General features: G+C 43.7%; 1 protein-coding gene across 9 annotated transcripts in view; it reads right to left on the bottom strand.

Moving 5' to 3' along the window:
- RREB1 (ras responsive element binding protein 1) overlaps positions 1-16864 on the bottom strand; it is a 122443-nt gene that overhangs the window by 19597 nt on the left and 85982 nt on the right. For all 9 annotated transcript variants that reach the window (XM_041475387.1, XM_041475388.1, XM_041475386.1 and 6 more), the window contains 2 exons: positions 4837-5026; positions 483-3222 (listed from right to left, as the gene is read on the bottom strand). In XM_041475387.1, the coding sequence (XP_041331321.1) occupies positions 483-3222; positions 4837-5026 (2930 nt within the window). The remainder of the gene's footprint in view (positions 1-482; positions 3223-4836; positions 5027-16864) is intronic.

Genomic DNA, 16864 nt, shown 5'->3' with positions numbered 1-16864 from the left:
CCACCGCAAGAAAAAAAAAATGCTAAGCACTATATTATTTTATTTTCCTGCCCAGTTCTACACTTATTGTCTCTCATTTTTAGAGATCTTTTTTATCATTACTGATGCCAACAAACAGCCATCAGAAGCAGACAAATAAACCATGTAAGGCACAATTAAATATTTAACACACATGTTCCCCTTCAAGACAAGACAATAATAATGAAACAACTGAAACCTGAGCCTCTTTCCAGCTACACTAAATTATTCCACTGAAGTCAAATGAGTACTAACGGTTTTATTTACCCTCTGATACTCAAAGAAACAGAGATTATTCCATTTCTGGAATCCACCACTGTGCAACAGCAACAGCTAGGGATTAGCAAAATAATAAAGGAGAATACAATTCAGACACCAGAGAAAGAAGATTGCTCCATGGAGAGCCCTTCTATGGGGAGCAACCTCAGGGGCTACAACCTACTGTGACCACAGAGCACCCTTACCTGCGTGACTGAGTATGTGCCGCTGCAGGGCACTCGCCCATGGAAAGACTTGAGGACAGTAAGGACAGGGGATATTTTGCAGGCAGTCTGAGTAAGCATTTCTCTTCCCTCTCAGCAGCTTATCCTTGGCAGTTTCCTTCTCATCCTCACTTGTTCCATTTCTGCCACTTTCTTCCTTGAAATTGTCAGTGGACTGCAGAAATGGGCTAAATTTGTTAGTGTCTGTGGTAGCCAACATCTTCTCTATGCTGGCAAATTCCCCACTTGACTCCAGATCCACACTACTGCTAAGTTTGGGCTTATTTTTCGTTCCTTTCTTTCTACCTCTTTTCTTAGTCAACCCTGCATCAGCAACGGGAGTCTGCTCTGGATCACAAGCCTGAGACAGGTCACTGGGCAGGCTGGCATCTCTCTGAACGGTGGTCAAGATTGTCACTTTAGCTTTGGCATTCCCTGATTTGTCACACCCAGCGGAGCCGCTCACTGCCTTGGGACTGGCGTCTGCAGCCTCTGTTTTCAGCAAAGTGGGAGCAGAAGACACAGATGAAATGATCTGTGCAATGGAAGCCAATGGTGGCAGCTCTTTAGTTACTGAAGGCTTTGGCAAGAGAGGTGGTGGTGGTGGTTTAGGCCTCAGGGGTCTCAGCAAGGCAGCATTGCCAGGGAGAGCCGGGGAAATGATCGGGACAGTCAAATGCAACGAACCTTTCAGTGGCTGGGGATGTCTGACACCCCGGTTTGTTTCTGAGTTCCCGTTGGCACCAAAAACCAAAGGACACTGCAGACAGTTATAGGCTTTATCACTGTTCCCAGAAGCAGCCAGCTCTTGATTCCTGGCTTCACAGGGGACATCATCTTTATCCTTCTTCAGGATTTTGGGGATGGACAGGTCAATAGGCTCCATGGAACAGTCATAAAGGGACAGAGATGAACTGAACAGGTTCTCCTGCTTCACCTGCACAGCACTCAGGCTTTTGCTCTTCTGAGAGAAATCCAATGGCTCATCAAAATCCATGGGAAAGTTGCCCACAGGTTCACGTTTGATGGAAACGTGAGATGATGTTCCCAGCAAGAAGCCGTTTTGTGGCTCCAGGAAAGGTGTCATGGGCTTGTGGTCCATATAAGTGCTGTCCTCCAATAAAGAAGGGTCTGTCTGGCTTTCCTGGGCACTACAGTCCACCATTAAGATGTAATTCTCAATCTCCTTTTCCTGCACGTGCAAGTGCTGCTTGAGGATGTGGTGAATACAATTCCTCTTGGCCGAAAAGGCCGTGCCACACTCCTTGCACTCGAACGGCTTCTTCTTCTGGCAGCCGCTGTGCGTCCTCATGTGAATGCGGAGGGCCCGGTAGTGCTTCAGGTCCTCTCCACACAGCTTGCACACCGTGTCCGGGGAGCAGAAGGCATCCACCATCTCTGCGGCATTGCTGGTGACATACTCAATGTTCTTCTCAATATCCTTCCTGGTTGTTTTGAGGTGCTTCTTTCGCAGGTGCCTCTCACAATTGGCTTTCACTGTGAATGGGTAGTGGCAGATTTTACAGATGTAAGGCCGCTCCCCGCTGTGCGTCCGCAGGTGCCGGATCAGCGCTGCCTTGTCAGCCGCGATGTAGTCACAGATGTTGCACTGATACGGGGAAATACCTAAGTGAGAACGGATGTGAGCTCTCAGGACACCAGAGAAGGCAAACACCTGGTCACAGAAACGGCAGGGGTACAAAACTTTCCTCATGGTTGGGGTCTTCTTGTTCGCTGCCCCTGCGATGATGGCTTTGAGGTCTCCTTCTGTGACTTCTTGCTTGATCTTGGCTTCCATACTTAGAGGCAGGAGAGCTTCAATGATGCTGTCCTGCTCCAGCTGTGTCTTCATCTCATGCTGAGTTAAAGGCTCTACTTTGGGTTGGAGGAGCAACTGTGAGGAAGGACTTGATTTGGCTCCTGGCTGGGGGAGATGAGAGTTGGAGGCAGACTCCACAGAGTTCTTGATCAGCCTCAGCGGGGGAGGTGGGAGACTTGGGCTGATGCAGCCAGGGGAGGCTTGCTGGGCACTGATAAGAGGAGGAGGTGTAGAGGTTGCGACAACTGTTCGGGGTGTTACCAAAGGCTTTGGCTTCAGTGGTGGCATATGCTTAAAAATAGACTGCACAGGAACAGAAGGTGCCTTAGAAAGTGGAGGAAGACTGATTTGAGGAGGAGCAGAAGAAGCCATCTTCAAGATCTGCTGAATGTCTGCCAGCTCAATGGCAGATTCATTGGAGATGGGTTTCACCACAATACTGCTGTCAGGCTGGATAATAAAACCCTTCTGGAAAGGTTGCAGTGAGAGAAGCTTTATGTTTTCTTTTGTAGGGGGAAGGACTGAAAATGACCCTCCCATGGAGGCAGCTTCCAGAGGAGAGAGGCTGAGCAGACTGGTGCTGCCAGGTTCCTGAGGTAGGTTACTCTTCAGAGCTCTGAGCCGCATTTCTTGGACCTCATCTTGTGTATTGTCCTCCTGTTTGACAGGCTTGATGTCTTTGGTGTACTGTAGGCCCAAGGATGCCATGAAGGCTTTCTGGTCTGGGTTCTCACTGGGTGGGGTTGTGGACTGTGGCTTGTGCTTGTCTTTTCCCTGATCCACCACGTGAGTTTCTGTGTGCAGTTTGAGTGCTGAAAGCATGGGGAATGCCTTGTTACACATCTCGCAAATAAATCGATGGAAGTCACTGATGCACCTTCGCAAATTTGTTTCACACCAGACCTGCAAGACATGCAAAAATATTTAGAGTAGGAATCTCAAACTGGAAAGGCATCACACACTGCTGCAAAACATAAACAGTTCACTCTCTCTTCCACTGACTAAGAGGTTTAGAGCAGCCCTCACCTACCTGGCATGGAGATATTCCTGCTTCACAGCCTTTAGGCGTGTATCTGAATTAGGGGCTGATTCTCCACAGGTTCCCTTCTATAAAGGTAAACTCCTTCACAAGTTCCCTTCTATAAAGGTAAACTCCTTCAGAAAGCTATTCAGGCTCTCAAATTCTTTTCCATCCTAAATTTCCCCACCAGAAACTTCTCTTGTGTCATTGACAGGACAGGAGCCTCAGCATACCATACAGCAAGAAGCCAGGCAGTAGACTATCTCATTTAGCTCTACTACAAAGAAACCAGGAGGAAGAAAAAAAGAAAAGAAAAAAAAAAATGCATCGAAGAAGCTAAGCCAATGTAAGCCAACCAAAATAAAATCCCCCAAAAGCAGATCAATTAAACTCAGAGCTTAAAGCAGAGTGGTTTTTGGTTAGGGAAGTCTGATTACATCTATTCTCCCAAGAAAAATACTAGTACAGGGCTGGCAAGATCTTTACAGACTCTAAATACTTTATAAATCTTTTCTCACAGTGCAAGCAAAATTATTACAAAAGGAAAATACCAACATTCAAATCCCTTAATAACTTTAAATGTCTGTCATTAATTACAAAAGAAATAAACTTTGTTTTAAAAGTTCTTTCTTTTGATTTTTTAAGTTTTATACTAAAACGGTAACAGACTGACAGAAAGATCTATGTGCTCCCCTGGTCCAGCAGCAAATTTCAAGTCTACCACTTTGCAGTCAACAGAGTTGAAAATAAATGTTTGAAACCCAGAAGATTAAGAAAAGTCCAGAAACTAAGCACGATCCTGGTGGATTGTGCTGTTGATTTTTTAATAGATAATGCAGCTTCATCCAGACCCACACTAAGACAGGCAAGGTTTGACAGAGGGAGGAATCATACCACTCAACAGAAAGGTTTATGGCTCTCAGAAAAACATTTACAGACCACCTCCCTGACTTTCCCCATCCACTGTCCCTCAAACCTTACATGAGGAACATTATGGAGTGTTTTGTGAGGGAATCACAGAAGATGTCACTGTTTAGTTAGTAAGGTGACTGCTCAAAGTTTTTTGTATTAAAAACTTTCATACACCAACTACATCCTTGTTAGAGTAAACTATAATAAATACTGTCTTCCTTACCGTGTGTACTCCCTGTTGATTTCAGATGTAGGATTTTTTGACTGTGCTCAAAGGAGCAAGGATCTAACATGACCAAAGTTTTCCTTCAGAATTTTTATACATCTTTACACTGGTAGTTATCCACTGTAATGGTGAAAAAACCATTACAGTGGATAACTGTAATGTTATTGGCACATTACCCAGTGCCAGTATTCTTTAGATGAAAAAAGAAAAGGGAGAGGCATGAAGTGTTTAAAGTCTACACAAACTGTGGTGGTGTACCTTCCAGAAAATATTCTACATGCAGGATGAATCCTCCAATGACCTTATCAGATAAGCACTGTAGCAGCTGGCACCTAAAGCTACCACGAAGAGAGAGTACCTGAGAAATGCGGGGGAACTTTCTACAGGAGAAGTCCGTGAATCCCAAGTCGTGGAAGCCTGCTGGAATTGAAGGGTTGTTCTGAATGAAAGGCTTTCCCATGGGATCTCTGGGAAGCTGCTTGTGGATAACTGCATTATGGCGCAGTAAGCCCCGATGAGTACGGAAGGTGATACAACAGATGTCACACCTGGAAAGGAGAGGAATAAAACAGAGATTATTTACTGACTGCTGCAAGCTTAAGAACTAGCATTCTTCTTGCACTGGGATGTCCTCTTTCCTCTCACCCCCTAATACCAAGAACCTGCTAAGTACAAAATAAACCCACAGCGTGTCAAAACCTATCACCACAAAAGGCCATTTTGGCCACAGTGACCTTCTACCAGTTTCTGGCTAGTAAGGCCACTGGAAGTTTAAAGAATATGAGAACTGAAATCTCACATGGGCAGACAGTAGAATGGCAGCTGAGGTAACAGCCTTCTGAAAACCTTTTCATTGTCCAGCAAAAAATATTTCAATGGCCTAATACAATTTCATTTTTACTGAAAAGTCCTGTTAAATAAACAACATTTTAAAAAAATCAGCGACAAGGAAAGGTTAAATCTGACCTAAGTAGAAATCAAATGTAAAAGCAGCACCTTTCATATCCACTACTTATAACTTATTACTGCATGCCACTCAAATACCTGTGTGTGAATCTTCATCACACTGCCTTCTAAACTTTCACTGGTATTTTTCAAAGCTGTTATGAGAAATAGATTGTTTGAAAAGGAAAACTACTGCTCCTTGAATGGGAGAAAGGTTCAGAGGAGCAAGACCTGAAACAGGTTCAACACTTCTGACACTTTTAGACCCCCTTCACAGCCAGTTTGCCCTGAAGAAAAATGCAGAAGCACTGTCTTTTCCTACCCACACTCTAGTGCTATGATTTCTTGTTTTTCTTAAGTTCCCAAATCCCAAATTCAGCTAAACAAGGGTTTCTCACATAAAACACTGCATTAAAATACAACCAAAGCTATGCTGCAAGCAGAAAGGCCTGTGCAGCAACATTTGGTCAACACATCAACAAAGCCTATTGCCTTTTAAATATTTGGTATGTGAGCTCTGCAGCATGACAGGTCATGTCCACTCTGCATTCAATAAGTGACACACAGTTTCACTCAACCTCAAGTTCCTTGTAGTTATAGGTCCAGCTCCCAGCCAAAGCACGGGTCTCCCAGAAGCAAAATACCAGTGGATTTGAGGCAGTCAGATTTTGTCACTGAGAATATTACACACACTAGGAGTTTTTCACATCTGCCCATGGCCTTGGTTTTCCCCATGCTGTCTTTGCTCTCTACATCAAAGAAAAGGACATGTGCCTACTCATTAAAAAAACATCCTGCAATTAGAAATTACTTTTGACAAAATCTTGAAACCACCCCCTCCCTGTCCTATCCCTAACAAACTCCCATTGTTGTTCATTTTATCACTACATAAACTCCACAGCCATTTTTTTATTCTCTGAAAACGAGGAGATAACCAAGTCACCCACAAAGCAACTGGACTCATAGTCCTGAGTGGTGAAAGAAGCAAGTGTGAAGTGTATATAACACGGCCATTGTTATCACAGTACCCAGAACGCTTGGACATAAATATGCACTGAAGGTTTAATCTGTTTTAACCCTCCTGTCAATTCACTTGCATCCTACCTGTATAATTACTGCTGACATAGTTCCTGCATTCCATTAAATACCAAACCAATGCCATTTACAAAGCTAATGTTTACTTAAAGAGGTATGCCAAGTGTGACAACAATCTCAGGGGGGTGGGGTGGGATGGCCAACACATAGTACTTCTTCAGCACCAGGATCTACTGCTCTCCTCCAGCTCACTTGGCACCACCTATTCTGTGATGCAAAGCTTTCATCTTCAGTGAAGACAAACACACAACCACCAAAACCACTGGGGGCCAGAGAGCATTAAAAAATTATGAGTAGTCATCTGAAGAACTTGCAGGCTACAGAAATTAATTGCTCTTAGAGGTGATGAAAATACCTTGCATGAAAACAAGCAGTGCTTCTGACATGCTCCACCTGGTATGTCAATATACAAACAAGGAGGGTTTGGAAACAACTCTCCTGCACCACTGGAAGCATGGCAGACTGTTCTGCAGAGGGACACAGACCCTGACTTCAGGGCATTCTGAAGCATCTCTGGGGTCCCAGTGTGCCTGGCCTGTCCTGGGCCCAGGAACCCAGTGCAGGAGCTGTATACCCTTGTGTGTGACAGGGCAGGCACAGCTACAGGAAGGCACAGTGATGGCACCACAGAGCTCCTGGGAGCACTGACTCCTACCACTGTACCCCCAGGATCTGGGCTGAGCAGGAGCCAGTGCTCCTTGTCAAGCAGCCACACATCCCACACAGCATCCACATCCCACAAGGTGTGCCTTGTTCATCTTGCACTCCACCTCACCTCCCTCTTGCAACACGCTGATTTTCAGCACTACTTTATTATTTGGGTCTCCCAACAAAAGCTGCACTTGAGAGTTAATCTTTCAGAGCAAACACTCATGTGAAAGTCCTTCACAGTACACCTGTATCAACTGCTAGTCTCAGGACAGTAAAAATTTGCAAGTTAAAAATGGTGTTTTCCACGCACAGGGAACCACCCTTCCTCCCCCAGACAAAAGTAATGTATCTTATAAAAGGAATATAAGCTTTCTCTTTTATTAAGCGTATTTATTTTTCTCTTTCTTCCTTATCTTTTATTTTCCTTGCTGTGAGTGAAGAAGCAGCAAACAAAAAGGAGAGTGTGGAAGAAAGATTAAGCTCATTTTTCATTAAGTCAGAAAGAAGGACCTGGCTGAAAAAAGAAACATCCAGATAAATCATGCCTGTCATCTCAAGCTGCACGCTCTTCAGGGCATATAAATGCACTGCACCCGGGCTCAGCACCTTGCCCTGGTGGCACAGCTTACAGAACCACACAGGAAGGAGCTGTGGATGCCCTGCCTTCCACTGTGATCCAGGTATGGACTCCTAGCACCTCCAAGAAAAGCTGATAGCTACTAAGTGTCAAAACCTAACTAGTTAAGGCAAGCACCACTGCATTGACTAAGTCTTGTGTTAATTTAAAATGGAGTAAGTTGCCATGCCTAACAGTGCGTTAACTGGAAGCATTAGGTTTTTTTAAGGAAGTCTAACTATTAATTTCTCTGCTTTGTCATCAGTATTATTTTCTATCTTTGAGTAGTGTTACTGTCTACAGTACTTTTAAACCTAGATCCACCGTTTAAAAAGGAAAAGAGAAAGGAATCCTAGGTGATATGAATGTTTTTACACATTGTCTAAACTGCTTTAAAAAATTTAGTAATTGTGGAAAGTCTCAAAAGACTAGCATATCAAATAAAGCATCTGAAACATATGGTAATAATTTGCTCAAGATGAACTTTAAAAAAAAAAAAAACAACAAAAACCAACCAAACAAACCCAAGAACAACAAAAAAACCCATACACACAAAAAACCTCCAAAACAACACAAATAAACCAAACAGAAAAGTCTCCCTCTCCTTAAAATTTCACAAGTTTGCTCATGTGCAGTTCCAAGTCAAACATAGATGGCATGGCTGCAGAGAACAGTGATGGGAACAGGTTCTGAAGTTGTCAGCACAACAGGCCAAGCAGTGGCTCAACACCTGTGCAGAGTTAAAAGCACTCTACTTGCAAGGTAAGTTTCCAGATGTATCTAATAAAAGCTGCTGTGTTATCATGTGATTGCTAGTCTTGGCCAGTCTTCAATTTTTCTATAAATATGATTACAGAGTAGGGAGAAAAAAGCTGTTCAGTTCCAAGTATACAGACTAAATTTTAAATAAAAAGGAAAAAACTGGTTTTAGCAGCTAAGGCCTCTTTAAAATTACTTTAATTCTAAACTGCCTGTATGTTTTAAACTTACTCATATCTGCAACAATGCAAATATAATACTAAGGCTCTGGCTCACTGGCAGAGGTGTAAAAAACAAGCAGGTAAGGAAACAGAACTCCTAGAACACAAAAGCACAACCAAAATATAACAATGCAGCAACCAAGCTGCCCTTGGTGCTCAGGCCATGTATGACACCAGGCAGGTTGGATTAATTATTACTACACCAGTGCACCTTTTTCTTTTCTTTCTTTTTAAAATTTTCTAAATGCAGACAAGTGTATGCATCTTTGTGTAAAAACACACCATTAAAAAGCTTTCTTCTAAAATAAGTTAGTATTCTTGAAATCTGTAATGCTAATTAGGATATAAAATCATTTTAACAGGCTTTAAGAAATAGTCAGTGCTTTGCAAAGCTTGTTCATTCAAGGGGGCAAGGCAGGATTTGCTACGCTTTCTAAGTGGTATCTCTGCAAGAAAAGTTTACATAAGCAGTGCCTGTTGCCTTATATTACACTCTCCTCTGAGACAACTCCAACTTGCCAGCAGAGTGTCTCCGTCACAGAGGAAATAGCTGTTCTTCTTTAAGAAATGGAAAGACGTTTTAGAAAGGAAATGCAGAGCCAAATTTTTAGCAAAATTAGTAAGTCTTGATTTTGATTAAGAGTAAGGTAAACAACCACTAAATCCTGCTACATTTTATATTTCAGTAGTCAAGACGAAAATGCCGAATATTTATATTTACCATTACATTACCAAGAAATTAAACAAAACACTATGCTCTGCATTACCGAGACTGCTGAGTGAGCAAGTGACATTTACCATTATTCTGCTTGCACTTCTGAAACCACACAGACTAAAACCTGAAGTTTTCACCCAGGCAGCTCTCTAACACAAAGCTGCCCATATTGTGGATGTTAACAAATAAAAACAGTCTTAATTTCCAGGCCTTATCAAAAATAAAAAGCTTGGTTCCACTTTGTTCCTTTCCCATCTGTGTTCTTTAGCAACTTCCACAAACAGAAGCAAGGAAAACAAACAAAAAGAATGAAACATATCCTGAGACAGAAGTCATTAATACACAATTAAGTTATGAAGTTGTCTAACTCCTCCCACTGAAATTCCCAGTTGGTACTGTGTATTTTTCTACCTCTGTTGCTATTATTCTCCTTTCTTTCTTAAAGTTATTTGCAGAATTAATGTGGCTCTCATGAGCAAAGAAATTCCTATGCTGACCTAAAAATAACACAACCGGGTAGAAGAGAAAGATGGGTGATTCCCTGCTGGTGACTCACATCCACACCGGTGGTGGGAGCAGGCTCCCAGCCTCCACACCAGCAATGTCCCACTGCAGGGGAGCCTGGCAGGAGGGGGAGATGGAGAAATGATGGTTTTAAACACAAGGGCTTCCACCATCTGTGAAAGAAAAGCTAGCAGGTTACAGACATATTCCCCTTCAGGAAAGCATTCCTTTGCTTCTCTTTCACTTCTTCTGGGACAAGGCAAAGTGAGAGAGATGAGAAAGAGCCAACTGGTTTCTGCTCCTGTGCAACCCCACCCAGGTCCAGATACTCATCTCCTTTTGGATAAGAAAACCAAAAAATAACCTTTCCTGGCCTCCACACCCAGAGCCTTGGGAAATAACATCCAACAGCCGCACTAATCTCTCCCATTTGCTGCAGATGAGTGATGGAAAAGCAGCAGTGCTTCGAACCCCGCTCCTGCCTCCCTCCCTCCGGGTCCTCCTGCTGTCCCGCAATGCCCGCTCCTGCCTCCCTCCCCCGCAGCTCCCCAGCGTGTCTGACCCCGCAGGACCTGCTGCTCTGCCACCTCGACCTCGCCCACCGCTATGGGGCTGTGCTGGAACCGCAAGCAGCACCAGGAGCCAACTCCCTGCCAGCTGCAGAGGCTCCCCTCCCCTTCCCTGGTGCCTAAGGGGACGGACACAGCCCGCTAGATGTTCAGTGCATGCTGCTTCACTGCCTCGGCAAAAGAGGCACTTTTCTTTTAACTTTTCCCCCCTTCCACCGCCCAGTGGGGCGTCTGATTTTGTTACCGATGTTCTGTCACTCTTTAATCCTCTCCCTCAAAGAAGCCACCCTTGGGTGCAGCCAAGGCTGAACCCCCTGTACCAACCCTTCTATTAATAGAGGGATGCACAGCGTTATGTACATTCCTACAGCTGCACTGTGGTTCAGGCAAGAAAAGTATCGTGTAGGAGCCAGGACAGACCCGATATAAACCAGGGTGATGTTGTGCTTCAGAAATTTGTCAGCATGCAGCAGAGCCAGTGTCTGCACCAGTAACTCCAGTGCAATTAATTGCTGTAAGGTTTAATAAAAAGGCACAAGCCATGCTGTGTCATGTCTAAACTTCCTTTGTGTGTGAGCAAAGAAAAATGAGTACAAACTTCTTCCTAACACTGTAATGAATTGCACTTACCAGCAACAGTTCAACAGTGCCAGATTTAAACATCTCTGCCCTGGTGAAACAGTAGTACTTCAACACAATTAACATGCAACTATAACAAAATAATGGGAAAATGGGAGATGGCCTGCAGACACTCACACAAAGTAGTAATTTTCTCATAATTACTTTTTTTACTTAATAAAGGTCAAAGTTTTAAAAAACAGAAGTGTCAACAATTTGGCTGGACAGAATCACAGAGAAAGAGATGAAGATCAACTTAAACAATAAAGGGTTTAATAGTTAGGACAAACGTATCTGGGGGGCAAAAAAACCTGACCAGAATAGTCTTCTACAGCTACCGAAATTAGAAGCTGCACAACAGTTATTTGTGCACACAAACTCATGTGAACCTTCTGGTATTCTTTCAAGGTAAGAAATTAAAAGCTCTTCCTATCTTCTAACACATCTTTCAAATATGAAAGCCAAGTGCTTCTGTAATTTTTAAATTAACAGCAAGAATTAAAAAAGAAATCTATGTGTCTACCATGTTAAAAAAAGGCCACTGCTTTTCATGAGTAACATAAGGAGAAATACATCTCCAGGGGTTTCTCTATCCTATGAGCATCCACTGATCAGAACAGGGCTCACCAATAGGTGCAGCTGAATCTGGATTGCAGCCCCTTGCCCTTATCTACATTTGCAGGTTAAGATATGCTCAGCATGCAGACATGACTGCCAACACGCTGAGCAGCACCCAGCACTCTGAGAGAGCCTGCGAATAAACAAATCCTCCTCCTTAGGATCAGGCAGGCGTGCTAATAACCTCTTTTGGCTCAGCCCCTTTTCCCTCCTGCATGCCCTTTTACAAGCAGCTTTCCTCTACAGTCAGCTTTGCATTTACCCACTTTCTATTCTGGCAGCCAAGCTAAGATATTCAACACCATGTGACATAGCACACAGTTTCACATGAGAGCATCACTCCCTGTGTCCATTCACCAGCCCATATTTTTATCCGACTGCTCTGGATTCCCAGTTTCCTCACACAATGAGCTCCCTGATGTGAGCTGACCACTTCTAGGCCAGCGTTGGACTCGCACTGCTCTTCAGATGTTTCCCAGCTCTCTTTTCTGAACAGCAACTTCAAAAGGCACGTAACATGCAGTTCTGTTCTGCTTTTGCAAGACAACCCACTGATTCTACTTCTCCATTTGCTCAGTAAAAGGATGCATTCACCAGCTTGCTTGCACACCCTCTCCTCTGCCTCACCAAGAATTGCATTGTACCACAGCATATTTCTGGTCATAGCATTTACCAGAGCTGGACTTCATCGTCATCAGCTGTCTCATGGAATTGCTCCTGCACTTAGAATGCTGCCAGCAAGAGATTAGGAGTTGGTTCCTAGTTTGTATCAGAAAGACATTGAGCAAACAGCTTGAGAGCTGAATTGGCAATGTCACACCACTGCCCCTTGTCACCTCCATCTTTGGCTGTAACAAGTTTTGTAGCATTGTGTTAGTTCTCAATTACTCCAGAGCAATTTTTACCTAAACTGTCCTTGCTAGTACAATCTCAGTGACTAAAAAAGGAAGTATTGGGCCCAAAATATAGGATGCCAAAAGCAAAGCTCAAGAAGGTCCATGAACATGTCTATGCTGGAGTGCTCTCCATCCCTCCAAACAACTGTGTAGGATACAACAACCTCAGAATTATCCATCTTCATTAAAAGAGCAAAATGTTTCTTATTTTGAAATGCTAACAAGGAATGAGGCTATGTGCACATCAGCAGTTGTGACAGAGAGAAAAGTACTATATAACTTCACAATGCTGAATAAAGATGACTTGTCATTCATCCTTCAAGTTGCTTCCAATAACAGCAGTGTCAACTAGCAGGAAGAAGCTTCCTCTTCCCACCATGAACCCACAGTTTTGTCTCACAGTAAAATTAATTGCAAACAACATCTAGTTTTCAAACACCCTCACTCCTGCACGTTTGTAGCATCACTAACACTCTCTTCCCACAAAAGGCTTGCCCCATGTAGAGAGCAGTGTGCTTCAGGGTAAGGAAGCCAGAAGGATTATCCCTACTATATAAGGAGAGAACAGATAGAAAATGAATTCCTAAACTTGCTTAGATAGGCATTTGCAAAAACAGGAATGACACTTAAGGGTCTTTTCCTGGCTGTTTTCTTTTTTTCCCTTTTAACATTCAGTTCAATGTACTTTTACATGGTCAGACGACTACTTCAAAAACAACCAAATATTGTACCAGTCTTTTCTACTGGTGCTAATGACTCCATACATTTTCCATACATTTTCCACCTCCATTCATTTCTTTTCTTGACTATTTTATCTCCCTAAAGCCAGGGTGCAGAACTGCTTTGCTTCAAAAACAACCAAATATTGTACTAGTCTTTTCTACTGGTGCTAATGACTGAAATAATCTCCATACATTTTCCACCTCCATCATTTCTTTTCTTGACTATTTTATCTCCCTAAAGCCAGGGTGCAGAACTGCTTTGAAGAATAGTAACTGGGCAATAAACATGCCATATTCTAAGTAGAAAGGTATCTTTTTCACCCAAAACCCACTTCCTCTTGTCTTGACTTAAATGGGGCTGCTCATGCACATTATCTGATATGATTTAAGGCTGGGACATAGGTCCAGGTGCCTGGCAGCGTCCCACCACACACTGAGGAATGTGGATGTGCTGGCAAAAGGGGAAACCTGGTGACCAGCCTGCCTGAATTGCAAGCTGCATGTGACAGATATCTCCAATTTGCCCACAGAGTCCAGAAGAACATTCCTATGACATTTAAGTTGTCCACTCCATGTTGGGGAAGCCAGGTAACACCAAGAAACAACGACAGCATTTTTCACCCATAAGTGTTTTCAAAAACAGGACCTCACAGTGATTATCCTGGCAAAACTAGAGGCAGACAACCACAGATCCTAATGGTGAGACTCCTAACACTTCTCTTTCCAGGGCCTGAGTTCTTCTGTTGCTGTGCCTGTTACTGATCTGTGAGCTGTTCAAAACAATAGCTTTCCATGGCAGTGTTCAACCACTATACAATTTCAGCAAAACCTGGGCAGGCTGTTTTGAAGAACAAGGTAGGTTGTGAACAGCTTTTCGTGTTCTTTGTTTGGAGGTTTTACAGAAACACGTAACCCTGGGGGAAGAGAACTGCTTTTGTTGTCCTTGTGAAAATATGCCCAGGATTTTCAAGTTACAAAGCTTAATATATTAAATCACTGCTTGGACAGGCTATGTAGAAGGTAAAAAAACTTAATCTCCCCTGAATCCATTCATGGCAACAGGCACCTACTGGTTCTGGTCACCAGGTCAGCTCAGTGACATAGGCAAAGAGTAATTTTCACACTGCAATGTCTACTTATATCTTACAAAAATATAGCAAAACCAAATCTTGTAACTGGAGGCAATGCCATACTGAACCAGATGCGATCAGAAAGCCTCATGATATTCATTAAGAAGCAGCCTTTTACCACATTCAAACTGCACAACTATCCTGGCTGAGAAATTATTTTGGAATGAGTCTAAGAAAGGAGGTAACTGCAACACCATAGCCAGCTCCCTCCTCCTCTCCACCGGAAGACACCTAGACATGAGAGGCTGCATAATTGTCTCTTTGCTGCTGTGAGGAAAGAAAAATTAAAAATACTTTAGCTCTTGGTACAGCATACTGCACTAAACCTTCTGGAGAAGAAGGAGAGGAAATAAAAAGGGTATGCTCTGGCTACAGTGAAATCCAAGAGAAGAATTTTATAGTTCATGTACTTTTTTTTAAAAGCTACACATTTTACTTTAAGCCTGTTCCATTGTATTTGCAAAAGAAAGAGGAGAAACTCAGCATAGCATCTGGAGAGGTTTCTCCCCGGGAAATCCTGACATCTCCCCTGCTGACGCTGCTCAGAGCTGTCAGGTGACCTTTACAAGCACAGTTTCACGTTTGACAGCAACCCTGCGCCACTAAAGTTTCCAGAGAAACTCCCCTGCTCTGTGAGGTTTCTCATTTTCCCTATTGGCTGTGCAGCGTTTCAGCTCTCTGCTAATTATATCAACACTCAGATACAAACTCACCAAAATAGACCGTGTCCTGAGGCCCCAGCTGCAGGGAAGCAGACTTCTTTAAATAATCCAGGTAGAGAGGCCAAGGGGGTCAGAAAGCACTCCTGGGCCACCTCCCACTGCTAATGGGCATTGCAGACAACCTTGCCGGGGGCCAGCTCATGTCTTTAATTAGGGTGCAGGACACAGGGCTTCAAAGGGACAGAGACTGACCAGGGGGTGTAATGCCATGAAGGAGATGCAGCGCCACAGCCCATTGTCAATGGGACAAAGGGCCCCATTATTACTCTCAAGACCAGGGCAGTTCCTACCGTAATTAGGAGACAAAGATGCACGATTTAGGATTTTACATAATCAAGAGATACTCTCCCAAGCAGGAGCCCCTCTCACACAATCAGTGGATTAAGAATTGTTTATTCTGCTGCAAGTAAACAATAAGGTGCTCCCTGCTCTGGGTTTTACATGAAAAAGCAGTTCTGGGCAAGACAATGGGGAGTGTCTTTTCATCTGACTTTGAACAGCTAACCCTGTGATTTAAAGTTGTTCATTTGACAGTATCTGGAAGGGTGATGGCCCACCCTGTAAATTAGCTGTGCACATACTAATCCCAGGGCTGCCAGACAGCCTTACCTTTTCTGCTGCTTAGCAGAGGGTGGTGGGGACAGACAGACTCCGACAGCTCTGGGGGCAAGAGGCTGTATCTACACAGCAGCACTGAAATGGCAGGATGAAATAACCACAGGGAAGCCAGGCAGGAGCTCCTGCCACACTGGCACCTTGCCACGGCTGAGGATGCATGCCTGAAGGGAGCCTGGTGCCACCATCAAGGCAGTGCACACTGGTGCACTGCTTCAGAGCCAGTCTGCAATCCTTTATATAGGAGCTAGGGGGGCAAAAAGGAATTGGATGTTTGACATGTGCCTTTAAAACGAAAGGCACTGGCTAGGCAGACCGAGCATCACTTATTTTTGATCATGACAAAACAGTCTGTGCCGGGCTACTGCCTACTGCAATAGCTCCAAATGAACCACCAAATGAGCCAGAGTATCTGGCTCTGGGATACACATCCAATACCTTCCTCCTAGGTCCTCATGAAGTGACTCTGCTTTTACAATATGGGCAATAAAAGGAGACTGGGGGTGTTAGACTCCCTGCCCTTTGCTCACAACACAGTTACTGTGCTTTTTTGTTTGTCTGAACTTTTAACAAGAGTTACTTCCCCTTGTCTTCTACAATAAGGCAACAACAGGATTTGATGAAAGCCTTCTAACATTCCGCAGTTTGCTTCCCTGCCACAAGTACACCTGTATACACAGGTCTCCTGCTCTGCTACTCTAGCAAAATATTCTCTTTTCTTTGGCTCTTTCACTCAAAAAAACACCCTTAAGCCTCAACAAAAGGACTTCAATCACTTGTACTCCGGACTGAGAAAGGCATGCTACTTTCTCTGTGTCTCGTTGAATCCTACAAACAGTATTGCAGAACCCTGGGAACCAGGGGATTACAGCCCCTGCTGGCCAAGGATTTTAACCCACTTAGTTTGGGATGAAAGAGTCACCTTAAGAGCAATCCAAACTGCTCTGCTTACTAGAGGATTTTCTGTTAGGCTGGGCCAGGCAGACAGTG

This window comes from Pyrgilauda ruficollis, unplaced genomic scaffold (genome assembly GCF_017590135.1).
Source record: "Pyrgilauda ruficollis isolate IOZ18807 unplaced genomic scaffold, ASM1759013v1 scaffold35, whole genome shotgun sequence".
Classification (NCBI taxonomy): Eukaryota; Metazoa; Chordata; class Aves; order Passeriformes; family Passeridae; genus Pyrgilauda; species Pyrgilauda ruficollis.
Note: the sequence above shows the minus strand (reverse complement) of the source record. Positions and strands in the feature narration are given on the sequence as shown.